Below are 27,886 nucleotides of genomic sequence, written 5' to 3'. Positions count from 1 at the left end.
AGCTGTAATTCTTGGCATCCACAGTTTGAATGATGGGCCAGTACCACTTTTACTCCAATACCCTGTGGAATCATGAGGTTAAGAAAAAAGATTATTTGATAAGTGAATTCTATATGCTTAATTCTATTGACATGGTTTTTTTATCCTAGTAGGGTAGGAAAGCATGGATAATCTTTTAATTGGCCTCCACATTAATGAATCCAAAGCTGCATTGTATGCTGATGTGGTTTATCTAGGTAATACAATTCTTGACACAAGAGTTTCAAGACAATAAGCAGGGCATTGCAGCTAAACTGAGGGATTGAATAGCCGTAGAAATAGTTAACTGCCAGTCAGCTCCAGAGCCACAAGCATTCTTCTTTTGTAAGACAAAAGATTCTTAAAATTAACTATTAATAACATTTCTGATTGATTAACATCTGAAATATCTCTCTAGCTGCCAGTTTAGGGCCTCCTAGTCCTCTGAAAGTGTGCCCTGAAAAATCCAGTGAGCACCTCAGAGTATCATGTAGGATTTGCTGGTGATCTGTGGAGAACAATGATATGTCTAATGTCAAATGGCTGCCTTCCCCTTTTCCAATTTTGATACAGTGTTCATAGAAATGTTATTTTAATTTGCCAGAGATTTTCACTTCAGATATGGGAAATCTCACAGAACTTGCACAGATTTTTTCTTGTTCATTTGTATAGGAATAAAGTTGAAAAGAACATGTAAATCATTGAAGTTAATAAGGATCATAGCATTTATATTGTTCATATGATCTAATAATCATACAGAATGTTATCTTCAAAGCAGGTTTCAAGCTTTTCTAGATAAAACTTTGTTTAACACAAATCTTGTGTGAAGAAATACAATTGAGTTGCAATAGTTAATTGCAATTCTGCTTCTGACGTCTTTCATAAAGGTCTGAAATCAAGGGTTTATAACAGTGTCTCTTAGACATAATATGTATCTAAATACAGATATCTGTGAGAGAAATGGAATGCATTGTTCTGGGAGGATAACACAGCTCACCAAACTTGTGGTATGGAGAGATGTCCTGAGGGTCTTTGTTTGCTTTTATGTTTTTATCTGATTTTCAAAGGAAACCTTGGGAGAGGGGAAAAAAAGGCAAAAAATTAAAAAAAAAAAAAAGTAAGTATCCTCCTTACAACCAAGTATCACTGCAGCTGAGCTATAAAGTCAGACAAGGAAGGTCATTGCAGCAAAACTGCAAATAATCTTTTTTCTCAGTTCAATCTGTAACTTGAAAAAAAAGTGTCTGATCATCTAGCCAAAGTGAACCCAAGGCTGATGGGTGAATGTAATTTCCCTGGCTTCAGCACGGGCTGTTCCCAGGCATTGTGGCAGGCAGGTCATGGCCACATGGGCCTCAAATTCTTGGTCTGCGCAGGAAGGCAGGCTCCCACTCAATTGCATATTGGGCCCTGAATGGGGCTGTAACACACCTGTGCTCTTTTTCAACCACTGGGCTCATGGAGGGGCTGGGCCGCAAAAGGACCCCATCCGCACTGGGGTCTGGCCACAGCAGTACTGTCCTACAGAGGGCTGGTCACCTCCTGAGGGTACCGGCGCCAGGGTGGGAGCAGGGGCTTTGGCAGCACGCGGGGTTGACTCCAGCCCTGGGCTGGATTTAGCACAGCTCTTTAGCACACACTCCAAGCACCGCGTTTGGAAAGGGTTTGGACGAAACAGCTGTTAAATGAAGGAGGAAGAGTTTGAACCTTAGCATCCCTGTTGGTTTTGAAGACAGGTGTGGTGTGGATGGAGACAAAAGTTCTTGAAAAGTGAGACGGTCTCTTTTTCCAGCCTAGTAAGAGGAACCTGGGTTGTCCAGTGAGAGGAAAATGATCATGATGGTGCACTTTGCCAAAATAGTCAAAACGAGGAACAGTTGTCTTTACAGAAAAATGTGAGTGATGAAAGACCACAAGATATTAAACCTTGGATATTGTTTATCAGAAAAGTAAAAGGAGTCCTCTGTTTTAAAGTGTTTATCATCCTGTTTCTGATAGCCTGCATTATTTTCATCTTATTCAAAGCCTTTTATGCTCACAGTTCTAATACCTACTGCTGAGGCAGACTTGAGAACCACAGATGTCTTTACTGCCAGCCAGTTCATTTGGTCATGGTTTCAACAGATGTTTTTGACTATTTTATCTCCTGAGATCTCTGTTCAACTTTTATTCGGTTTAAACGCTCCTTTTAATTTGTGTTGTGAAGGTTGTTGGGACAGGGATATGCCACACACATGGCCCCCAACTCCAGCAACATAAAGCGTTGAATAGTGACTGCAGAAAAGGAGATATGTGTTGGGGACGTTACAACTGCGTGCTGGCAGTGTGCAGGAGCACTAAGGGATGCGGGGCATAGCCTTGGTTCATTACTACTTCCCATTTGGGCAGCTGGCTTTGTTTGGTGAGGATAGTTGTTGTGCTGCAAATTACATCAAGAATGAAATTAGTGTCTTCATTTATGGTTATCTGCCACTTCCATGGACTGGAATGCAAGCTATGTATATAGTGTCAGCCTTGCTTTGGTTAGGTCTTTACTATGTTGCAAGGAGGAAGGGGGAACTATGCACCAGTGAATGCCTCTGTTGGCATTTGGTGTCACTAGCTATCATTGTAAGTCACCAGCTTGTGCTTAAGTATCTTTTAATGTTCTGTTTCAGTGAAAAGCATTTCCAAGAGAAACAAGGGAAAATGCCTGGCTCAGACCCACTAACTCTTGTATGGCTTTTTGCTCTTGAGTGGTGGTTAAAAGATCACCATTTCAGGTCAAACCACTAATTGCTTTGAAGGTTGCTTTCTCATCTTCTTTAGGTTTATCATCTATATGGTCTGTCTAATGTGGGAAAACTTAGCTGTGATCTAATTTATGTTGGCCCATGTGACCAAAGAGAGAAGAAAATAATAGTCCTCTCTATCTGTAAGAAGTTCCATCTGCTTACTTCAAAACTAGATTGCCTGCTCTGTGTCATGTCAAACAGAAAATGACCTTAATGCAGGCACCCAGTGTAAACAGCTGGGCATGCCTCACGAGGCTGCTCGCGGCTGGCTCCAGCTCAGCACAGACTGTGATGTGACTGCTGCCGCCACGGCCAGGACTCCTCCAGGAGCTCTTTCCTGGTGGACCTCTGCTGGTATCAAAGTGTGGCAGGGTTGCTTTTCTTGCTGGTCTGGCTTTTTCCTGCCCTCTCAGTTGAAATGGAAGAGATGCCCAGGGTAAAAGAAAGTGTTTCTCCTTAATACAAACTTCAAGATGTACCACTGAGACGTGATGCTGACCTGGCCTGTGATCGTGGGATTTATCTTGATCCTTCTCTCCTTCAGCTCACCCTGTTGTTCAGGCAAAATCCCAACAATATAGATCCCTTTTGCCATGCTGACTCTTCTTTCTCCTTTCCAGATTTGTTTTTCTTAGTTGTCTCTGTGTTAACTGCATCCACAAACAAGCTCCATTTTGTAACTGGAAAACTTACTTTTAGAGTATGATCGAATCCCATGGGTTTAACAGTAGTGAAGAAACGCATGGCAGAGGAGAATTAAACTTAGATCTGCCACCATGTGTTTAGGCACATGTGGGTCCAAAGATGCTTCAAAAGTGTATGTGGTGCTGACATGTTCTGTCTCTTTCTCTCTTATGTCTTACTAATGGATCAGATCCTGGATGAGGTTGAAAGGAGAAGGGGAATATCTGCTGCCTTGGTTTATCCATTTATGAGGAGTCTGATGGAATCTCCTTTTCCTGCACCTGGAAAGACAATCAAAGTCAAAACCTTTCTGCCTGGAGCTGGAAACGAGGTAAAAAGCAACTGCAAACATTAAAAGGCAAAGCATCCCCCCTCACCACTCCAATATCAAACAGCAAAAGAAAAACAAGAGCAGACATATGGATACTGCAAGGCATGTGAGGTGGCACACCCTCAAAATGAGCAGTGCAGGAGCTGCACCAGTGTTGATATGCTAATGCTAGTTCCCATTGATGATTATAAACCAATTTATTGTTATGTATTTGTTATTTTATGTTTATTAATAAGTTGTGTTTAAAAAAACCCCACAAACAACACAAATGTCCTAGTATGCCTGGCCTAGTGTAGTTAACAGACTACAGTGTTGCTGAGCCTTATCACAGTGATAACAAGCAAGTGTTAAGTTTCCCATGCTGACTGTACTTGAACAGTTCAGCAGCTGGTTGTTATTGCAAACTTCATTCCTGCTGGTCCTGGCCTTGGTGGGAGGAGTGACCAGCAGTATTTAAATGGCTCTTTTTGGCAATAAATACCCTTTAACTGGCCCTCAAAGAAATAGTCTATGTTTGGAAAAGCATGTCATATAAAAGTTTTTGTGCATATGTGCACACACATATAATAGATTTCATTTCCTTTTATTACGGACTCAAGTAGCTGGAAGCCTAGCATTATACAACATACACCTTCCTAGAAAATGGCAATATTGGTGCCTTGCTTAAAAAGTTTTTTGTAACTTGAGGCTTGCTAGCCACTCGCTGTGTCAAATTCTGCTCTCTGTATGTCCTTATGTAGGTTTACAGTAGCTCCACTCAAATGGGCAAGCATATAGAGGAAATACATTACTGCAGATAGGAATAGAATTTGGCCCAGTTAGTGAAAGCAGGAAAAAAATTCCCCTCTAGGGTTATTTTACTCTCCTTAGGGTTAGTTTTACAGTGCTAATACTATTTTTACATTAAATCATATTTTCTCCAAGTGTAATGCCACTGACTTCAGTGGAGTGGGCCTGTAATGTCACTTGGTATGAAATGTAAAGAGTTCCTTGTATAAGTGACTTGCAATGCATGTTTAAATCACAAGTGTTTTCTTCTGGAGAAGCAAGGGAAAACTGGTGTAACAGTGGTAAGATCTGTTAATGCTTTTTTGATGTGAATATATCTGGGAACCACGGATCTGCAACTTCTCTATCCTCTGCTCAAGCTTCTGAACTCTCCCAGAGAAAAACATTGAGGCAATTCCAAACAAACAAACAACTCTCTTCTGGCTGAGCTTTGCTCTCTGTTATGCTAGTACAAACTTGTTATTTAAATGGAATGCACTGGCTTAATTAGGAACAGAATCTTGTCCTTCCATTGTGGCTCCTCTGGCCTAAACAAAGATGATGATTAATTGGGAAGTAGACAGTATATTTCTTTGTGATGAGTAGACTGAAGCAGAAGGCTTTGCCAGGCAACAGAAAACATCCATGGCATTTGTAAAAGCTGCTGTAACTTGCATTGCATCCTACCCCGCGGCAAGATTTTAGTGTTGGAAGTTTTGCAGTAAAACCAGCTCCTCATGATTTGGCACATAAACGTGATCTGAGCTTGCAATCCCAATGCTAAGGAATGGAAGTGGACACCTTTACTGAATAGGAGAAAGAGGTAGGCAGGCAGCATTTCCCGAGGAGGTATTCATGGTACACCATCGCTCCACAATTTGATTCTTACTGCTCTTTGGGGCAACAGCTGAGTGATGGGTATCTAATGCTCTGGCACCATAGTGTTTCTGTATTTCAGGCTTAAAAAAAAAAAGCAAATCTGTACACAAATGCTCTTCTAACAGTGACGTTCTTTTTACAGTCCTGTGTTACTGATCACAAACAATATTACAGCTAAACTGGTATGAACTGGTTTTGTTTCCAGTATCCTGTGATCTTGATCATGTCCTTAAACTGTGTTTGTGAGGAATTTTGTAAGGGCTACTCCAGTTTAAACCCAATACAGTATGCTCGTGGAATGTGGTGTCATGTGCATGAAAACATAAAAGTGGTCTAAAGCAATAAAGTGATGGTGATTTTTGGACATATGGAAAGAAGAAGATATAGATGTGTTCCTGTTAATATATCTTCAGAGATTTCAACACAGCTTCAAGTTGGCCAACTTTTCCCCTTTCCCTTCTGTTTCCTCAGATTCCTCAGTAGTTCATCATTTGCTGTCTTGCACTTCATATTTTTCTCCCTCTGTTACTCTCTTCTTCATGTTATTTTTCCCTCTTCTTTTTTCTGTCCTCTGCCTTCAAGTTCCACATCTGAACATGTCAGTTGCAGAGTAGAAGGAAGATGTAATAAAGGAATCAAGCAAAAGGCATTTGAGAAAAAGAAGGAGAGGGCCTGAGGTCATGGATGAAGTATGAAAATTAGACTTTAGAGGGATGTCACAAGTCACCGTCTAAGACCTTGTCCTGACTCCCCAGTTAAGTATATATATGTACATATCTTTATGACAAAAAAGGTTTTAAACATTATCTAGTGAATTATGCATCATAGAAGAGTGAAAATGGAGTAAATTGGGTTTAAATTTTGCCCGGCCTTGAAGTTCAGTCCCTGGCTCCTATCTAGATGTGAATTTGAATTGCTAGCCAAGTTTATAACAAAATTTACCTTGTGTTTATGGCTGTTTTAACCCCGTAAGCTTCCGGCTCCAGTGTTTCCAGTTTGTTACTTGCTTCATACTGTTGCCTCAGCCAAGCTTTAAATTTCTGACAGGGCGTTCAGAAGGCAGAATTATGCTTCCCTCGGAAATGACAGCAGATTTAATGCGCATAACTGTATTCTGGGAAGAAGAATGACTTGATAGTGAATTGTGTAATTCGCCATTTCGCTGCAGTGCTGTGCCTCCAGCCTCAGTTTGCAAAAGAGGATGGGGGTCGTTCTCTGTGTCCCCTCAACAGGAAAGCGCGGAGCAGAGCTGGAGGGCCTGGGCCGGGGTGCCAGGTGCCCCTGGCGCTGTCAGTCCTGACCAGCGATGCTGACTGATGTTTGTTGGATGTGTTCAGGTCATTGAGCTGCGGCGGCCCATGGACTCGCGCCTGGAACACGTGGACTTTGAATGCCTTTTCAAGTGCCTCAGTGTTCGTCAGATCATCAGGATCTTTGCTTCTCTCCTCTTGGAGCGTCGTGTGATTTTTGTAGCAGATAAGCTCAGGTAAGTGGCAAAGGGACCTGAACCACACGTTCAGGACAGTACTATATCTGGATACAAAAAGCTTTATGAAATGTCCAGAATGGATGTCAGATGTGAGGATCCTCTCACTGTAGGATCTAAATAATTTTTACATCAATGGAAGTTATTTGCATCAGGTGGGGCACACATTCGCTAGTGGTCACTAGCTACAAGCCACTTGTTCTGTCTTACTTACCCATCTGTAAAACGGCGATACAAATACTCACCTGCTTCATAGTCAGCAAATGTTTGCACAGCCTTTTGAAGCAGTAGAGTCCTAGCAATATTTCATTTCAGGTTTTGGAACACAGAACTCATAAACAGTAGCAGAGATTGTCACAGAGGTGCTTCACCTCCCAGCCATGCAGTGCAGCCAGGCAGGGAAGTGGGGTGCTGAGAGTTCACCTGGTTTGCTCCATGCAGTACAGAGAGTTTTTAATGGGGCTGTTTCAAATCCTGCACTACAAAACCCATCCGGTGGGAGTGTTAAGAATGCTATTGTGGTCCATCCCAACTAGTCATAATATTTTGCCTGGTGCTCACATGAACCTGAAAACATTTCCTTTCCGAAGCTCCATCTTGGACTCCTTGCTACATGCTTTCAACATACCTCTTACTTCCCTGCCCTCTGATGGCAATCTCCCCTCCTTGGCTCCTCTGAGGCATGAACTGACCCCAAGATATAAGGAGTGAGAGTGACAGGTCACAACTCCATATGGCCTTTACCAAGGAAATGGGAGCTCTGTGTAGGCTGCACCCCTGCCCCACAGCAAAGAATCATCACTTTTTTAGATGTTTGTGTAATCCATATAGAAAAGCATGGACATTGTAAAGAAGATGTTCTTTGTTGTGGCATGATAAATAATAAAAGATGGCAAATAAAAATAAAGACCATAATTTATGAGACTCAGGAACATCCAGCATCTTTTAAAAGGACAGAAAAGACTGTATGGGTGGTTAAAAACACAGATGGATCTACCCAAACAAACTCTGTTAAACATTTTATCAGCGCCGACCTTCTCTGAATGACCGCCAGAAATAATAGCTGCACTTAGTGGCCGCCAGTGTATATAATAGCAAAAATACTTTGCATAGTAAAAGCTTTACAACCTTTAGGGGAGAATTTCTTAAAGCTGCAGACCCTTCTCAGGTTATAAAGTTACTTCCTTAGCAGTCTTTTTTGTTGTCTAGAACAACAGGAACATTTTATTTCATCCCTTCCCTTGTCAGTAACCCTTAGTTTGAATGAGCATTTGGGATGACTTAATTTCACATAAACTCCTGGCGAGAATTGTGTAGCTAGTCCAGGGTTTCTGCAGTACTTCGGTAGATATGGGAGTGACGCCACGAATATTGGGACAGATGGCTTTTGAAAATACCGCCGGTGTGTTCCTTCTGACTCTTTTTCTACAGCATGCTTAATTACATCGTTCTGTCTGTTTCTATTTTACCGTTCATTTAGCAGAATTAGTGGCACCCACAAGTCTGACTGTAACTCAGAATGACACAGGTCTGCGTTCCTTCAAATGGCACAATGATTTGAGTGGAAAATCACAGAAACGGTACAGAGAAAATGAGGGCTGTGCCGTGCAGCTGCCAACTGCTGCTCTGCTTTGGAATTCCCAGTTACTCCTTTGTAGTATTGTCCTGGCTTGGCAAAGCATCCTGAGCCTTGATCTGTGGACCATGGGCACAGTACTGCAGGGATGACTTGCTGCAGGAGACATCCTCAGCCATGAGGGCTGGGGCAGAAAGCAACCATTCCCTGGAGCGTTTCTCTGGGACAGCTGGCCTTGCCAATGTCATATAATGCTTCTGGGCACTGTTCAGAGAAAAGATGCAACAATTAAACCTACTTTGACAGGCTTAAGGCAGCTTGGCTTGGAAAACAGTCATGTTGCTGATGCTGAGGGCTCATGGTAAGTGAGGATTTCATCAGGCAACCAGGGTTTTATACACATTGCAAGCCTGACTGGAAGCTAGTAGCTCAGGCTTGGCCGTGCAATTACCTTTCTCCTGACAGCTGCCTAGTCCTACAGGCCTCAGAGTAGAGGATAAGAGAGTCCTGCTTACAGGCAAAGTGCTGCTGCTCTCCCTTTTGGCACACACAAATAGGACACCAGGACCAACAGGAACCAAAAATGATAAAGATCCCTTTCAGTAAACACATATCCAAACATTGCGCTTTCCTGCAAAAACTGTTCTCCAGCGAACTGTTGTTTCTGTTGTGAGAGCGAGCCATGGGATCAGGGGCCATTAGCACGCACTTTGAGAAAGGAGAGGATACAGATGGATCCAAGAGGCTTATGAGGTTTTGTGGTTGCTCTTGTAAAAAGGGACAGAACCTTTCTTACAAAACCTTTCATATACTGACAAAACCTTTCATATACTTTAGTATATCCGCATGTACCCTTTATTATATACATATACTTTGTTTTGTTTAAAAAGAGTATGACAAAATCTGATGTGGTAGATAAGGCCCTGGATTAAGACTCGTGAATCCTGAGCTCTCCTTCTGAACCCTCCGACCTGCTGTGTGACACAGGCTGGAAATGTAACTCCTCTTTCTTATCTTTCTTCTGGTCTGGGAACCTAAACGCTCCAGGACAGAGACTGCTTGTTGCTCTGTGTGTGCACGCAGCTCTACTTGATACAGTGTGGCCCCTCTCAACATGGGGATCTAGGAGGTACTGTAAAATAGAAACTAATAATGAGTCCTTTGACAAAGGCCTGGAGAAAGTGACAGTGGATTTAAATTCAATACTTACTGAGGTTTTCATGGTTTAAATGGGGATGAAGTCTAAAATGAAACACTCTGGCTTTGAGCTAATAACTGTCTGTCTTGGAACCTTTGCCTTGTCTGACGTGAATTTTGTTTATGGGCATCACAGCTGAAACTGAAGGAGTTTACCAGTAATGTGGAAAAAAAAAGAAGTGAAATATCTTGCAGGTCCAGTCTGTGGGCCCAAAGAACGAGAGCAGGAAATTAAAAAGATTTTACAAGGGTTTGATTTCTGCATGTACCCACAAAATAGCTTAGAAATAAATGATGTTGAGGTTTAGGCATCAAACAATGAGATGCAATGGAGTTTTGTGGCTGCCTGTTTAACAGGTCTCCAAGCAATAAATGATTTCACACATTATACAGGTTTGGGAAAGTCATGCCTAGTGAAGTGAGATTCATTCAATAAATGGTTAGTTATGGTTCTTATAGTGCCCAGAATGTGAAAATTTATAGTCCTTGATCTTTGCACAGAAGAGGTTGCCATTTTTCAACACAGAAAGTGATGCTACCAGCGATGAGGAAACAATAGTAAAGTTTTGAATGACAGGACTGTGAGGTTGCCTTGGTTAGACATGTGCAGTTAGGTTTGGGGGGGGGTCCCAGTAATTTGCTTATATATTTTTTCTGCTTGAAATTGGGTGAATAAATCCCTGTGGCTATTTGCTCACCTTCAAAAATGAATTTGAACCTGCCAGTGACCTTTCAGTATTTTGCTTTCCATGAACAGTCAAGAAGACAACAGAGAAACAGAGATAACAATAGAGAAATTTGGAAGAATAATAACAACTCGTAAAGAGGTAACTTAAAGCTCCAGTTCCTTAAACATCTGCTGAAAGCACAACTGAGAACCATCTCCAGTTCCATTCCAGTTCCAATCCCTGTCCCAGCTGGGAGCCCCTATTTATGTTCCCGGCATTCTGCCTGTTCACCCCAACTCTGAAGCAATCCCATGACTGCCAGCTGCAAAGGGAGAGCTGCTCTAGTGTAGTCCTCTGAGGTTTGAAAGGCTAGGCAGCAGATGCAAAATCAGTGGGTTCTGGGGCTCGGGGAACATTGGTGTTGCTGCAGGCACAAAGGTAGCAACAGAAAATAAATAGAAAGCAAACACTGGAAGCAAAATATTTGTCTGCTTGTTTTAGTTTTATGCTGGGGAAACAAATCTGTGGACATGTTTGCTGAGGAGGTGATGTGTCCATGCATGTGAGAACAGTCTCTTTGCCTTTTCCCCTAAATGTTTGGGGGGGGGGGGGGGGGGTAAGGAAGGCCTTGGTCATCTCAATGTCCCTTTGTTATAACCCCATTTTTTATAAATAAAAACCACTCTTGCTATAATCCACTATATTGTGAAGGACTCTGAGCATATTTTGCTTACATTTCACACGTGGGTCCAGTCCAATGCCAGTCAGAGTCAGTGCAAGTGTTTGGATGAGGCTTGTCTTTTGTTGTGGATCTAAATCCTAGAATATTTTCAGTGGCCTTTCTGAAGCTTTAGGGGCTGTGAAAGGCTTCTACAGAGTCCCTGCTCTTATAAAAGGCAAAATAACTTTTCATTGTTGTGAATTTTGTTTTTATATGCGATATTTCAGCTACATCTTAGCGAAGCAGGAGCATGGGCCTCAAGAAAAAAAGTCTCTGTTGACAGCAATGGGGTTTATGTTCCTAAACCATACAGGTGAACTTGGAAATGTACACCAAGGCGAAGGTGGGCCAGGCGTTTCTCTAAGTGGCAGTGCCAGCTCAGGAAGTCCTGTCTCCCGCTCCCCTTGTTTGCTCCTGCCCTGCGCCACGCTCTCCCTCACCCAGGAGGCTGTGCCAGCCCAGCCACAGTAGGAATCACTCATTTTGAAGAGGTTCTTCAAACCAGATGAGCCCCTCGGCCAGGTCACACCAGGAGCTCCTGTGCTGTGAGAGGGGCAGAGCAGGGTGCTGGAGCTGGTGGTGGGCAGGAGCATTGGGATGGGCACACTTCAGGATGGTGTTGCCACTGAAAGGTGTCTATCATGCACCATCCTTAGGTGTGAGCCAGCTGAATTTACAATATGTCATGAGACATTGCAAATTTGTGAATAAACCCACAAGTTTTTACCTGCGCGCAAGGGAGATCTGAGGGAACGAGGCTGAGGCGATGTTGGATGACAGCGAACTTCAGTGCAGCTAAAGCTCCTGCATATCAGTGTCTTCCTCCCTTAGGGATGGCCACAGGTGACTTTGTCTTCCCAAGGAGAGTTTTTTTCCCTCCGTGTTTCTCTGCCTCTCTGCCAGCACACATCCCCTGGCCCAACCCAGACCAGCACTCTGCCACCTGGTGTGCTGCAGGCCCTGAACCTCCTCTGCAGCGCTCGCCCCGTGAAGTCAAGAGGTGCTTTTGCACGCACAAGCTAGGCACCTATGAGGTGGGAAGACTTTATCCTATTAAGGATAAAAACCCTTTATCCTGTTAAGGACAAAAACATCCCTACCCCTCCCCAGAGTACTTGGACTGCCAGGAGGGATCTGTCTTCCAACACAACTGTAGAAAGTCCAGGCAGATCCCAGACCTGACCAAAGGTTATGGGCTCCAGACAGAAACACTGACTAATACAGGACAGAAGCATAAATATGTAAATACTGGGGGAAGTCATCCCGCAGGCATGTCCCTGTTAACTTTGTGGAGCAAAAGGGGAGCAGAGTGTACTTGTATTCAAGGGCAAAAGCTTTCGGAACAAACAACGGCATTTCCCTAATCTCACAGACAGAGACAGTTTAGGGCTGTCTGTGTTACGCCCGGGAGGTTCGGGGAGCATTGACACTTGTCCTCATATTTCAATCTGTTGTTTTGGGAGTCGTGAGGCCATGCTAGAAAGCAGCACAGTTAGCAGTTGAGAGGCAGCCTGGTCCCCATCTCTCAGTGCCTACCTAGAAAAACAGTATTAGGGATCCTTTAATCTAGCAGACAAAATCATAGCATGATCTTGTAGCTCAAGTTAAAATAAGCAAGTTTAAATAGGAGATAAGTGGCAGTGTTTTAGTAGTACGAGTAAACTATTGTTCTTCAGCCCTGCAGCAAGGTCAAGTGGAAAAGCAAGAGTAGCTAAACTTTTGGGCAGATTAGTAAAGTGAAAGCTCATTCCCTATTTCCTTATTTTTAATTAACAAAAGTTATATTCTTACAAACTAATGTAATTCTTATAATTCTTACAAACTAATCACAGCAGTGATAGGCCTGACCAGGCTCACCTGCTGCCTGGGAATGCTCCTCTCCAGTAGTCTGTCATATCGTAACACTTGTATAAAATCTGCCAACCTGCAGGTTAAAAGGTGAAAATGCGTGTGTTAGGACAAAGAGAGAGAGTGTGCTCAGTAAACAGACAGTGAGCTTTGGCCAGTAATAAAGATTTCCTTTACTTTCCCCTGTCACAAAAACCTCCCACAAAAAAAAGGTGAGAGAAATTTGACAACAAACACATGCCAGAAACCAGCTTGTGAGGGAGAATTTACTGTTGCCAGTCTCTAACTGGTCTGTACCATTTCTGAGCAGTGGCTACAGCAACACAACTACACAACTATGTCTTCTCTTGGTCACATCTGGCACAGCCCTATATTGAGCTAGAATTCCAGTTCTTTGTCTCAGGGAAAACTTCTTTTAGTTATCAGCTGTGCATTGAAGAAGGAGATAGTTAGAGATGCAAGCTGCTGTACCTGTGGAATGTGTAATAGCTCCCAGATCTTATGTCTAAACCCAGGAGAAGTATGGATGGCCAACATTTCTTCTGGTACTTTTTTATCCAAAGATCTTGAAGTGCTTTCTTAATACTGTCAGGATTATTGTGCTTGTCTCGTCTGACGTGCTGAACATAAGCTAGAATATTTCTTCCACTAGTTTGTGCAGTGGAAGGAATGACCCCTTGTATAATAATCCAATATGTAATCATGCCTAGTAGGCAGAATTTATTCTACAGCAAAAACACCTATTTCTCATGTAAGTAACTAGATTTTCCATTTCCTCCAGTGAGAGCCAGGTCAGCCCTTACTGAAGAGTGATTTAGAGCCCACAGACCACCCCTGCTTTACCTAAGGGACAACAGCTTGCAGCTCCCTTCATCTTTTATAAAAGAAGCATCCTCTAGAGTCTGTCTGAGTCTCTGTTACTTACCCTGCAATCGCTTTCCTTTTGTGACACTTTGGTTTTTCTCAGTCTGCTTGCACTATGAAGCATCGCAAAGTAGAAACATATATACTTAAAAAACCCTTAAACCTTCTGTAACGTATGTGATTATTTGGCCTGATGTTGCTGCAATTTCTTGATATTCTGCTTCTTTCTTTCCTACCAAATATAGCTAGTAATTTTCTTTGAGTAGGATGTTTGTATGCAGCCCAGTCCTGCAAGATGCTGAGTGCCTTGTCTTACAGTCTAAATGCTAGAATTGAAAGTGTTCAATGTGATGTGAAATTGGTGGCTTAAGGTAACTAGCAGAGCTGTCTCTCAAGATTTTTGAGAGAAATTTTGCACTTTATTCCCCCCTCTCAAGAGATACTTACATTTTGTACCACTTGGATTACATTTCTCTGGCACTCGGATTGTGTGATGACTGATGCCAACAAAAATGCTGTATGTGGACAGTAAGAAAATGTGTGTCAGGCAGAAGAGACAGCCTAAGAAACAAAATGACCTTTCTAAGTCTCTGGCTTGTTTCAGATTCTGCAGTCTGAGTGAAAAGCAAATAGTGACATCTTTAATATGCAGTAAACTTTGATGGCATTTTTAATATGCCATGTCACAAGAAGGGTAGAGTTTGTACGATTTTCCTTTTCCTCTTTTCCTCCTGCCCTTTGGCTTTGGCCAACACTCTACAGTGGGAAAACTTCATCATTTTGCCACTTATGATTTGTGCAACAAAATTCTCTCTCCCTTCCCCTTCAACATGAAAGGGAATGGGATAAGAAGACGACCATGTTCTTTGGTAATTCTCATTTGGATTGCTTATTGGCACAATAACCATATGGCAGTAAATTGCAACATTTTCCCAACTCGGCCTCCAGCTCCTCTGCAAGGGGATTTAGACAGATTCCCTCTTTTCAGCTTCTGAATGAGAAGGATTAGGGGGTTGGGATTGTTCTTCTCCTCCTTTGTTACTACCTAGAAAAATTCTTCATCCTACCTTACAGCTGTCATGTTGTTAATAGTGCAATGATTGCCTGCAAATCTGAAACCACCAGGGTGAACATTAACAAGGACTGGTGGGAGCAAAGGTCCCAGTGTGGAAAGAACAAGTAGTTAACACTCTCTGGAGCACCTGGGCCAGAACCACTTTTGTTATGGATTTATGCTGAGAAACTGTCCTGCAGGAAGGGACTGGATAACTCTGTGGGCACTAAGGATAATTTTCTACTTTCAAATGTTGGGTTTTTTTCTTGTAACCACCTGACAAAGCTTGGGCAGGTGGCTGATGTGTCAAAGCAATGACTTTTTGCCAAAAATCCTATTTGCTTGAGCTTTTTGGAAAGTATGGTTGAATGCGAGTTGCTTGAAAAGCCAAATCCTCGTTCTGAAGGGCACTTTGCATGTCTCTTTCTCCGGGGGCTTTCATGTGCCTCTCTTATGCACAAGTATTACGGGAGCAAAAAATAATGTCTTCATTAAAACCACGCTCCCCTTTAATCAACTTTTCTCTGCTTTCTTTTAAATTAAGTACTTCAAAGCTATGCTCTGAGAGAGAGATCTCCAGGCATTGCATTCTCTGGTCTGCAGCTCTCAGCTCCATGTGATGCAACCTTGATCTGTGCCATGAGCCAGGGTTGTCCTTTGCAGGTTATCTGTGGGACCTTAGACTGTCTGCCACTCGGGTTTTTCAGGAAGGTGGGAGCTGCATTCTGAAAACACAGCTCTTAATGAAGTAAAATAATTTACTAATTTGTGTAAAGTTATGATAACTTTTGGAAATTTTGCGTAAAATATCTGTCTTCCAATATTTGGGTGAAAAACAAAAGGAAAGCCTCCTGTATAGTCAAAACGAAACCTGCACTTACTTCTTTGATAATATCCCCTAATGAGTTGTGTAATTATAAAACATTGAAAATGCCCGAGAGCACATCATATTTCAGTCCATCTCTGTTTAGCTAGGAGACATCATCCCAGCAAGGTAGACAGCTACCGCGTGCTGACTGTTCCTGACTTTGCCTCCCGGCTGTACCACAGCATTGTAATGTAGCTGCTCATTCCTTAAGCTGTTGACTGTAACCACTGTGTTTATCATAAAAAATTTTCTACCTGGAATCATCAGTAGCACAGAGGAACTGGTGCTGAGCTGTCTGTAACTTCTTCAGTAGTCACTGGAGTGTGTCCCAAAAGTAACTGCGTCACTGGGTGCCCCACTGATAAGGAATTGCAGCACTGCTTTTGCCAGGCAGGTGAGGCTGTACTGTGATTCCTTTGTGAGCATTTTATAAGCTTGGCCCTTCTCACACTGCATTGTAGAAAGCACCAGATAAGACCTGAAGTGTGACTCATTTCTTGCAAAACAAGGTTTAGGTTTGGCTTGATTTCACAGGGCGGGGGGGGGGGGGGAATAACACCATTTTAGCCATGTGAGGGTTAAGTAGCTACACTCTTTGGGTTGTAAGCATAGTTAAAAAGATTTTGCAAAGGACGATAACTGATAATTGGGCTGATGTGATGTGGAAAATATGCATTTCCTCATCAGTCTGTGCCCCCTTCTCCCTGCCAGTGTTATCGCTGAGGCCTTGCTTGCACTCCACGAGGTATCACAAAGGTCACTTGCAGCGAACATGTCAGCATTCAAATTAGGGGAGCCACTGTGACTTGACTCTGCCTTTCACCCCTGGCAAAAGCACAGTTAGGTTCTCACTTTTGCATCAGGCTGCTGCTTGCCGCGTGGGGGCAAGCCTGGCTCCGGAGGCGAGGAAGCAGTGGATGGATCCTGGGAGGCTGACGGGCACAGTGCGATAGCAGTGCTCCTGGTTTGCTGCAGCAGTCACCCCCTCGGGAAACGTTCGTGTCTTGAATAATATTTTTCCCTTGTCAAGCTCCTGTGCACAGTGAGGGATTTTCATCAGCTTCTGGACTGAGTCGTTAGCTCACTGCTAAGACTGCGTAACATATGTTACAGTCCGTAACAGGCAGGGGAGATCTCTCACTTGTGCTTTAGAGAGCTCTTTACCCAGTTGCAGAGATTGACTGCAGTAGTATTTGTTGTAGTGTGTGTAATCATTATGTAATGTTCAGAACTGGCTGCTGCATTAGCGTGGCCCGAACAGACTTGGCTCACCATGATCTTCACATGAATTATAGGTGTTCCCCTCATGATCACATTTACACTAGGGAATTCCCTATTTTATTTAGACACTAGGAGCAGAGCTTTCTATTGGCAGGTCTCCCCTGACATCAAGAGAAAAAGTAACCTAAAATACGCACACACAGATTTGTCTATATTTCCTGAAAAGAAGGATGTGGGGTATTGATCAGAGATACAGTATTAGCTGCATACTTTAGGCCAACTACTAAGTACCTCATGTCGTGATTCTTAGTTTACCTCTCACTTATGTGTTTGCTTTAAAAGATAAATCACAATACAAAATATTACTCTGGCTTTTACAGCCTAAACTCACTCAATTTTCCATGTAATAGGCACCCACTACTTTGATTTTAAACATCTCACTGATTATTCTAGAGAAAGGTCAAATTTAGTAACAGGAAATTCAAAGTTCAGAACCCTCTTTCGAGTCACGTATGCAACCACTCCATCCTGAACTTCCTGCAGCTACCCGGATTTTCACAGATTTACCTGAAGGTCAGGTGAGGAGAGGTGCCTTGGCAGCAGCAGGCGAGTCCTCCTCCCTGTGTACCCCTACACAGAGGTAGGCCCTTTACAGAAGGATTCTGCCACAGGGAATTCTCAATCCAGGAGGTTGAATCTAATTATTTAATTAAAAATTAAATTACATTATTAAAACTTAATAAATATATTAATAATATATTAAAATTAAATTAAAATTATTTAATAGCTTCAAAAATTACAGTCTCTACTTCAAAACCACCTTATAATGCTTGAAGGATTCTCTGTAGTTTGCTTTACCCCGAAGGGCTTCTAGAAAGGTAAAAAATTATTCAAATTTCAGAAGCTGAAACATGCCTTGCTGATGAGAGGGGCTGACTTTACAGCCATTCAGACAGCACTCTTCCACAGCAGTCAGGGTACTCACGGTTCAAAAGCGGCTATCATGTCTTGTGTGTGTACTTGAGGGCTGATCTGATTAAAATAGAAGTGGAAAAAGAAAAGGTCTTTGAGGCTTCATTTCGGCAAAGTATTTCAGCACAATGAAAGTAAATTAAGGCTGAAACTTGTGCTGAAATACTTTGCTGAATTAAAGCCTAAACCAGTATTTTGCCTGTCCCCTCGTGCTTTGTTTTAATTGCCGAAGCCAGGCATGAACTGACTATAATTCCTGCTGCTCTGTAATTATTAGAAATAATTTTTGTATCAGTGTCCAGATAAATTACTTTATTATTTATTACAAATTCTGGTGTTTGTTTTGATCATAATCTTCTGTCTCTTGCATACAGGTAAATATAACCGTTGTGGAGGAAACTTGTCTTTTCAGTTTGAAAATTATTCCTGGTAGAAACTGTGCTTTTGTGTCTGTCTGCTTATCAGCAGGCTGTGCATAGTGGGGCAAGGGGGAAGCCGTACAGAAGTGGCTGAAGTGTACGAGCGCTGTTATATTTGATTTGCTTCTGTACCACGAGCAGGCTTTGAGCCTCTGTCACACACCTTCAGCTATGCTGGTGTCTGACCTTCCATCCTGCAGCTGCAGTCCCTCTCAGCATCTCTGCTACCGAATGAGGATGGGTAATTGGCATCAGACAGTCTCCCAGTCCTTCCACCTGACTATAGCAGCAGGGAGGAACAAGTTTCACAGGCACCTAATAATTTGGCCGCATGTGCATGACAGAGCTTTATCCATGTTCATATTACATTGTTTTCCCTGGTCCTTGTGCCGTTAGCCCAGCCAGTCACTGTCTTGTCCCTTAGTTTTGCATCCCAGCCTCTTTGCCCTCAGTTCATCTTTCCTTTTCACCTGCTCGCCAGGCTCATTTTGTCGTCCCCCCCCGCCCAGTTCTGCCTCCCAGGTCTTATTTTTACCCCTTTGTATTTAATTCAGCTTCCTCCCTTCCCTTCCTTTCTTTCCTTCTCTTCCGTTCCCTAGGGCTCCCTGCAGGATAAAGGTGATCTTCCTCTCCCATTTCTCTGTGTAGCCCAGGGCTACAGTGGAAAGGAAGGTGCTGCTTAGTGCAAACAATTTATTCTTGCTAAAAAGCTAGAAAAACATGTCATTTCTTTGGTTTGAGTCAAAAGAGAGGAATTGAAGATTTTTTTGCTTTTAAACCTCCTAGAGTGGTAACAGAGAAACAATCAGCAGTAATTTTGCGTAGGAAGAAACACTGTCGTGTCTGACACTTTTACACTGGCTAGAAAACTGGAGAGGTCCTGCGCCATTGTATCAAAGACTTTCTTGAATTCTCATTTTATTCCTCCCTGCCCTATTTGGTGAGTAGTTGGTGGTATCTGGGTTAATGAAACACATGTCCTCACAGCACAGCAGCCCTGGGAGTGAAACACAAGCCATTGATCTGGGGGGCTCTGGGGGCACACAGCCTCAGAAGAAGAGTGCCTGGGGGTCGGGGGTTACTGGGGGTCGGGGGTTACTGGGGGTCGGGGGGGGGTACTGGAGCCGAGCACCCACATTATGGAGCAGGGAGAAAGCGGTAACATCTCCCAGTTGTCAGCCAGATCTTTCAACAACCCGGGGATCCCCGAGGGCTTGCTTTAAAAGCTGACCTCCTGCAGGAATGCTGCAGGAGCCAATTACAACGAGACAGCTGGAGTATGGAGACTGTCGCTTACGATACATTTTCATTTATATCTTGTCGCTGATGCTATTACTTACTCTTATTCACCTGAATAAAAGTACTGCTATTATTTATTCTTATGCACCCAGAGAAACCTTTGTTTTTTCAGAGCTTAGGTGTGTATTGTATCTGGCACAGCACAGTTCTGCTCCAAATTACTGCCTGCACAGTAACAGCAGTGCTACATGCACTCCATCTCCCACCCAAACTGTAGCAGTCTGCTACTATTTTTACTTCCATTTTCTCTTTACTTGATGCTTTTCAAGCTTTCTGCTTTGTCCTTCCCCTCTGCCTCTGCAGTCTGTGTGTGTTGGAGGGGAGATGGGCTGAATCCTTGGCCCTGTACCCTTTCCCCAGAGACTTTTACGGAGTCCTCTGCAAACCTCTCAGACCATTTTATCTTGCAGAGTTGTCGCAGACTTCTCTCTCTCCCTGTCAGAGACTGGAGTTAATCCAGGATCTGGGGAGGCATGAAGGGCGTAGGAGGGAAGTGTCAGGCGTCTGTTTTTGCTACGCAGTTCATCAATGGCACAAGGGTAGGAGCTATGACAGAAAAGCACGGTCGTGGCCTGTGATGAGGCACGTGGGTGTGTAATACCCACCTAAGTCGAGGTACTACACCTGAGAGGGATGGAGCTTCCAGACTCCAGCCTCAAGTGGAGCAGATGAGAAGATGTGGGTCAGGGAGGTAACTTGGTCACAGAGACTTGTGGGCTGGAGCATGTATGCGTTAACACAGCAGATGAAAGAGTTCAGCAAATGTGGACAGAGTAAGATAATTAAATCAGCAGGGAGAAATGAGAAACGTGAAAAGGTTGTGGAAATGTAAACAGAGGCAGTGGAAACACTTCTTTGTGAATTTACATTTTTTGGCTACATTTCTCCATCTGAGGAAGCAGAGGGACCAGATTCTGACAATCGGTCCCAGCCCTGTGCATGGTCTAGAGCATCAGCATAGCACAGAGCTGGCACCAGCCCGGGGTGACGGAGCTGCTGTGAGGCTTGGCCCCGCACGTAAGGGGTAGTCCTCCCTCCTCTCCTGGCTAAGTAAGCTTGTCTGTCCCTTGGGAGAGGAGGAGGAAGGGGAAGGGATATTCTCACCTTCCCCTCCTTCAATGCAAACGCCAAAATGACTGTGGAGGTGCACAGGAGTAGCAAGGTAGGAGCTGGGAGCCCTGCCAGCAAGTAGTTGTCTGTGCTAGAGGCTTAGTCCTAGACTTAGGAGATGCTCAGTGTGTGAGGCTCGCTTGGGTCCGTGAGAAATTGTAGGTGGTAGAGGGGGAAGTGAGAAGGAATATGACTTTTGGCTATTGTTATAGAGAAAAGACAGTTATCAAGTGTATCTGTGGAATATTTCCAATGTAAGTAGTATGTGTAACTGAATATGACTTTAATATTTCATGAGAGTTGGTGACTTCCAGTATGCAATGAGCCATGGTCCTCTGAAACAGACACATCCAGCACTAGCATCTGCATCGGCAGTGCTCTCCGCAGCCAGGGCAGTGTCCATTCACTCTTCAACAGTGGACAATGTGTGTTCCTCAGAATATGGTAATTGTGCTGTGATTAGATATTAATATAGCCTAGACTTGGGGTTATTTGTTGGTTGACCGACCCAGAAATTGATAGCAGACGTCCTCCTATCTAAAGGACCATAAATGTCTTGTTAAGTCACATTAATTTGCTTTTGACATGGGCCTAAACAATGTTCACAAGCAGTCTCCACAATTCAGCTGAGTCACAGTAATGTCTGAAATTCCTGTACCTTGACTCAGTCTGAGCTTTGTGTCTCCACAGCCAAGTACACAACAAGGAAAACTTTCTATGTGTTATCATGAGAAAATGATTTGGAAAAGAAAATAGCCCAGAGGAATATAAATGAACTTTGAGTGGCAAAGAAGCATTGTCATCTTTTGTCTGTAACATGATAAAAGATCTCTTCTTCAAGAGAAATTTGTGATTAAGAATGTCTCAATAAGAGAATATAATCTCATATTAATACTTTCACGGGGAGAAGATCAAACACTGAAAGTTTTTTTAATCTAGTGAGTAAAAGGCATAGGAAGAACCAAAACCTGGGCAAATTCCAAATAATTTTTAACAAGATGATAACCATGGAAAAAAAACTGGAAGGAGAAGTGGTGGACTGCCTGTGTTTTGAAATCAATTGAAACTGGGTGTTTTTCTAGAAATTGTTCACTAATTTTGCTTTAGCAGAGTGCAAATTATTGGGACGAGTACAGGTTAATGGGATGAGTTCAGTGGCGTAGGCTGTTCAGCATGGCTATGTAATAGCCTTACATATCTGTAAGAAAATTCCCTTATCCCATAAAACTTGCAAACACAGTCACTTTTTCACAGTCAATTACTGTTAGTAGACTTATTATGCGTGTACAGTTACATGTGCCTGCAGGACAGCCTGTAGCTGGCAGAGCAGAGAGATGTGCTGGATTTAAGCCCGGGTTTAAGGCTGCCTGTTCCTCGCAGCAGCTCCGCAGAGTCAGAGCATCACAGGCCAGCATCTCCCGGGTGGGATGAGAGCCTGGCGCTAGTGCTGCCAGCATGGGGCAGCGGCACTACCTGTGCGTTGGAGGGAAGAAGGGAGGCACACGCCGGTGCGGTGCCGGGACCCTGGGCACAGCTGGCCCCATGCCGTGGGGGGGGTGGCCGGAGCCCTGGGATCATCATAGCGTGTCTCCCACTTGTGCGTGACTCTGGCAGCACTTCCCCTCTGAAGTATGTGATGGTTTATGCTCCTCGTTAGTGGGTGATTCATGCAATGGTTTGGTTTCTTGTGCCCATGTATAAAATTACCTGCATATGGGTAATATAAGAAGTGTTTTCCAGTAGAATGACAGCTAGAACATTGTGCAGCGTTCCTGTAAAACTGCACAGACCAAATGAAAAAACCCACTCTCAAAAACAGCTCTCTGGATTACCAAAACTGCCCTAGACTATTAAAAGTGAAAATATTTTGAAAATCTCATTTCTTTGAGTATTTTGTTGCTTTACTTTGTGTGCTTCACACACCTTAAAGAAAATAAATCATCTGACCTTACTTCTTACTTCTCATAAACAAGAACAGTGGGACAATGTGTGGGTTGCACATCTTGAAAGGAAAAACTGGAGCGGACTTGGTTTCCCAGGGTAGGGCTTTCTTTTTTTTAATTTACCAGACATGCTTCTTATGAATTATACCCTTTTAAAAGGATCTGAACCGTGTTTTAGAGATTTAAACTGGGGGTTTCCTTACAGCCATCATCTCTGAATTTTACCTTATGGAATGTAAAAACCTCACACTGAAGTGAAAGATGTGTATCCTTCCTAAATATGAACCTTTCCAGCTATGGAAGAGACATAGGCACTTTGTACAAGCAGGAGTTTGGTAACTGGCGCTCCCGCTGCCCTCTGCGTGAGCAGTGTCCGGGAGGGAGGGCAGCAGGTGATTGTGGGGACTGAAAGTTCGGAACGAGCGTTTCATGGGGGTCAGCCTGAGACGTCTCACAGGGAAAGAATTTCAGAGGCTGAGTTTTGAAAACCTGCGTGCAGAGCCTTAAAATGCACAGGCCGAGGTGCTGACAAGGGCGATGGTGTGACCCGCAGGACGCTGGCAGAGCAGAGCGGAGCAGAGCAGGATGCTGCAGCAAGACACCCCCCACCATGGCCGCTCGCCGCATTCAGCCACTGCCTTGCCCCAGCCAGCTCCCAGGAAATCTCTGGAAGAGAAACCAGTGTCCTGGGCCGGAGCCCGAAGCCTCCCCTAGCGTGGGAATAGCACGCATGAGAGGATGCAGGGGCTGATTTACGTCACAGCACTGCGTGTAAAACAACAAGTTACTAAAGGGCATTCTATAGAAAGGAAAAAAATACTAACTGAATATCAGAAGAATGTTTGTCTTCCTGCTTTTAGCTTAACGTGGCTCTTTTTTTAGTTGCTCAGCTAAGATAACTGAATTTGTAGTAGTTGAAAATGCCACAGAGTCATTAAAGTGAGCTTGAGAAAGTGCTGGCGGTCTGTACCATGCTCCACAGCTCTTCTGAAACGTGCCACTATGCTTGCTATGGTAGACACTTGAGACCAAAATATGAGGCAATGGCAGCACCGTGGCCTGCTATAAAAAAAAATAAATTAGAGAAACACAAGAAACCTGTGTCAGGCAACATATGTTACAAAAATGTGCTGTGATTGATAGATCTTAAAGGAAATGTCAAGTAAAACCAACCCAATGGACTATCTGCAGTAAAACACAAGCATTTGCTCTTCCCCGACCTTTTCTCTCTTTGTCCCCTAATTCTCGCTTTTCCCATTCAGCAAACTTAAATGTTAATCACTGACAGGAACGAACAGGTGAAACCTTTCTCCTGGCCTTGGAATAATCCACAACTAAAAATGCTTGCGAGGGTTATTCCAGTGGAGGTCTGATGCCACCTAAAGTCTCCAACAAGGCTTGCAGTAGAAGAAATCAGCATTTCTCCCCAGCATTCTCAAGCAGTAACGGCTCTGAAGTTATTAGTTATTTATAGATCTTTGTGGCGACATTAAGCACAGCAGAAGTCTGCACTGTGAGAAAAATCAGCTCAGTCATGCTAGGCTGGGTAAAAATCCAAATTTCTGTCATCCTCAGCCTGCAAGAAGCAGATGTCGTAACTCAGTCCAAAATCAAAGCTCTGAAATGGAGAGCTTGTCTTTATTTCCCTGATGCTAAAACTAGCTTGGTAATGATGTTCCTTTATTTTTAACATTTGGAAACCATGTGACTGTAAGAGGGTATCAGATTCAGTAGATGGAAGCACAATGCAAGACATTTTCCACAAATGATATCAAGCCTTAATGTTTAGGGGATACCAACGTGTATTTTAGAGTAGGGTAATGAGCAGGGTTAATACCTTTATCACTAGAGTTGGTCAATAAGCCCGTTAAAATGTATTATAATAAAAATACGCTGTTGTCACAAAAACATACAAACTTTGAAAAATGTGGTGCTTTTACTAGATTTCCTTTGGAGTAAGTATTGATTGTTGGGATTTTTTACATCTGATTTAGTAGAGTTTTTCTCTAGGATTTTTTTTTATTTATTTTATTTTTCGTACTCATTTTCCCTTGTTTGTGCATTAGTGCTTGACATAAGAACATCAGTATTATGTGTTTTTACTACTGACATGGTCATAACTGCTAAGAACTGAAGTTGCTTTTGGATTTTAAGCATCATTCCAAGTGGCTGCTATTGAGTGCTGTTGGGAACATTAAATCTCGTCTTCTAGATCAAAGCATCCCCTGACTGCTATAACGAAACAAATAGTTTCTAGGTTTTTACCTTTAGTTTCAAGTCACCTAGAGGCGAGCACGGGAGGAACTACCACACTGCACAGTACAGAAGTGGAAGGGACTGGAAGGGCACCTAGGCCATCTGAAGTCAGAAGTGATAGAAGGGCAGCCCCTTGGGCACTTCCATTTTAACACGCTGAGTTTATCAGCAGGTGACAGGTGTTCTGGAAAAAGAAGAACCTCTGCTAACGTGGTTGTTCCTCTCTCTGCAGCACCCTCTCCAGCTGCTCGCACGCCGTGGTGGCCCTGCTGTACCCCTTCTCCTGGCAGCACACCTTCATTCCTGTTCTGCCCTCATCCATGATTGACATCGTGTGCTGCCCTACTCCCTTCCTGGTGGGACTGCTCTCCAGCTCCCTGCCCAAACTGAAGGAGCTGCCTGTAGAGGAGGTAGGAGCTGGCACCAGAATTCTTTGCCTGGAGTAAAGCTGGCCTCACCCTGGAGAGGGCCTGCCATTCGCACATAAATCCTCACATGTTTAATTTTTAATCTGCCTCTTTGTTTCTTCTCTGCCTAGTTCTCATGGGCAACTGCCTCTTGGTAAAACTGCAGTAGTAGGTTTAGTCTTCTCTTTGTTCCGCCCCTCTTCCCATAGCTGGCACCTTGACAAAGAGAAGTGAATGTTAATCTGGTCAACAAGTAAGTACAGTGTAAATATGCTGATTTGTTCTGATTTTGTTGTACCTGGAACAAGAAGAGGAAGACGTGAAGTGCCATCTGCTATGATACCTATTAATGCTAATGGAAGTTGTACATGAGGCCATAGACAGCACAGAAAATAAAACGTTTAAAGCTTTTTTTTTTTACTTCTAAGACTTTGTTAATACTATATTGGAAATCAAATGAGGGTTGCACTTCATCAGCCTTTCCAGTAAAATACCAAAATACTCAAGGGCACACGCTTCTCTCTTACTCCTATTAGCTTCCTGTTATTTTTCTATGATATTTTCTTTTCTTGTGCTTGCTTTCAAGGCTCTCTGTGCCTCTGGCTCATGTAAATCTCTGCTCTGTTTTCCTCCCACTTTCCTAACATTGCTTTCCTACGTCTTCCCAGCTCCGTCTCTTAGCTTTGCTGCTTCATTATCATTATTATTTCACACCCTTGCCCTTCAGAAGCCCTGCTGCCTCAAATGACACCATTTTCTTTAAACCCCTCTGCAATATTTTTCATCTGCACATTAACAAAAATGATTAGCAATAACTTGCTTAGGTTTAAGAAAAAAAGACCTGCCTAACCCTTTTAGCTTTTGTTTACATATTAACCTAGTATGAGATCTGTTGTGTCTAACTATGTTAAATTAGACTTAAAGCTCTAAAGAAAAACTTCATCTTGTTTTATAAAGCACACAACCTGTTGTTTCACAGTAGGAATTTGATTCATGTTGAGGCTTGGGACCATTCAGATGATCTTTTGCTATTAAAAGGCAGAGGCAGACACAAATGAATGTTTTCTGTCTCTTCAGATATATTTCACTATATTGTTGTCTTCTCTTTAGGCTTTGATGGTTAACCTGGGATCTGATCGATTCATCAGACAGGTAAAGTACGGCTCGAAATGTTGCCATGCAGTCTAGCAAGCTGTTTACTCCTGTAGTATGATTAGGTTTCTTTGATTAGAGATATTTGGCAGGAATTGTGCAGTGGGAAAGAGATTAGGAAAAAAAAAAAGTGCTCATTTTCTCTTTCACCTGCAAATAAGTACTACTCCTCAGGTATGCAAAGGGGATTGAGGCTGTGACTGTCAAAAGAAATAAAGAACTGTATTCACAGTGCAAAGAAAACATCCAAAGATAATAACGTCATGTTAGCAAGAGAACTTACACTGTTGGAGGTGAAAAGGACAAAAATTGCAAAGAAAAGTTTCTAAGTGAGAGAGGAAAGTTGAAGAATAGTTTAATGTGGTAGGAAAAGCAGGAGCCTTGTAAACAGGGAGGTGAAGGATCACCATCTCCTGATAGCAATGTGGCACTAAGTAATTTCAAAAATAACAATCTGCAGGTTAGATGAGTAAATTTTCTTGTATGATTCCCTGGAAGATATGGCCGGTGAATGGTGATTGCAGAGCTAAGATTCTTGTGTCTACCTGCTTTTGCTGAACAAGCATTAAATAAGATGAAGAGAGCAACACGGGGAAAACCCGGAAAACACGTTATACTAGAATATAAGTAAAAACAACTGTCAAGAACCAAAGAAGCTGCCTAGAACTAACTAGAGCAGCTGTGTGTACATGTAGCTAGGCTTTGCATGATGTGTATTTAGTTAAAAACAACTATTTGGACTCTTTGTCATGTAAAGAGCAGATTCCAAGTTTCTGTATATTTACCTTGCTCTTTGGATTATCATTCCTGACTTTAATCTCATTAAGAGTGACAAGAAATTTTTTTTAGAAATGTATGATAGTTGCACATAGATTTTCATTATTTTGTTTATGGAGGCATGACAGTAGCAGATACTACTTTTCAGCTTTTCTTCTAAATTTTAAACCTTGCAAAAGTATTTGCTGTAGTTGCTGCATAGATTAACGTGATCTAAAGATTTTTTTTTTCCTCTGTCAGATGGATGATGAAGACACACTATTACCTAGAAAATTGCAAGCTGCTCTGGAGCAGGCTCTAGAGAGAAAGAATGAACTGATAAATCAGGATTCAGATAGTGATTCAGATGATGGTAAGTTCATTTGGAAACAGGGACTTGTATAAACAAGCAGGTAGGTAGTATTGTGACTTTCCATCCAGGAGAAGGAAAGATGGGACCTTAGTACTCAAATACCTTTTGCAACATCAAAGATAGTCTCTGAACACACGGGGAATGGGACTGATAGTATCAACCCACAGTAATACATTGTCAGCGATCTATTTTAATTTCTTTGTAAATGACATGCACTCCCATGAGTACCTCTAGACCTTTAC

At 42.8% G+C, this 27,886-nt stretch overlaps 1 protein-coding gene across 5 annotated transcripts in view; it reads left to right on the top strand.

The window, feature by feature from the left end:
- Positions 1 to 27,886, top strand: part of DENND2B (DENN domain containing 2B) — a 182,077-nt gene that overhangs the window by 150,809 nt on the left and 3,382 nt on the right. For all 5 annotated transcript variants that reach the window (XM_030039877.2, XM_030039874.2, XM_030039880.2 and 2 more), the window contains 5 exons: positions 3,667 to 3,807; positions 6,792 to 6,940; positions 25,189 to 25,366; positions 26,474 to 26,515; positions 27,533 to 27,644. In XM_030039877.2, coding sequence (XP_029895737.1) covers positions 3,667 to 3,807; positions 6,792 to 6,940; positions 25,189 to 25,366; positions 26,474 to 26,515; positions 27,533 to 27,644 — 622 coding nt within the window. The remainder of the gene's footprint in view (positions 1 to 3,666; positions 3,808 to 6,791; positions 6,941 to 25,188; positions 25,367 to 26,473; positions 26,516 to 27,532; positions 27,645 to 27,886) is intronic.

This window comes from Aquila chrysaetos, chromosome 16 (genome assembly GCF_900496995.4).
Source record: "Aquila chrysaetos chrysaetos chromosome 16, bAquChr1.4, whole genome shotgun sequence".
Classification (NCBI taxonomy): domain Eukaryota; kingdom Metazoa; phylum Chordata; class Aves; order Accipitriformes; family Accipitridae; genus Aquila; species Aquila chrysaetos.
This window is presented reverse-complemented; position numbering and strand designations above follow the sequence as displayed.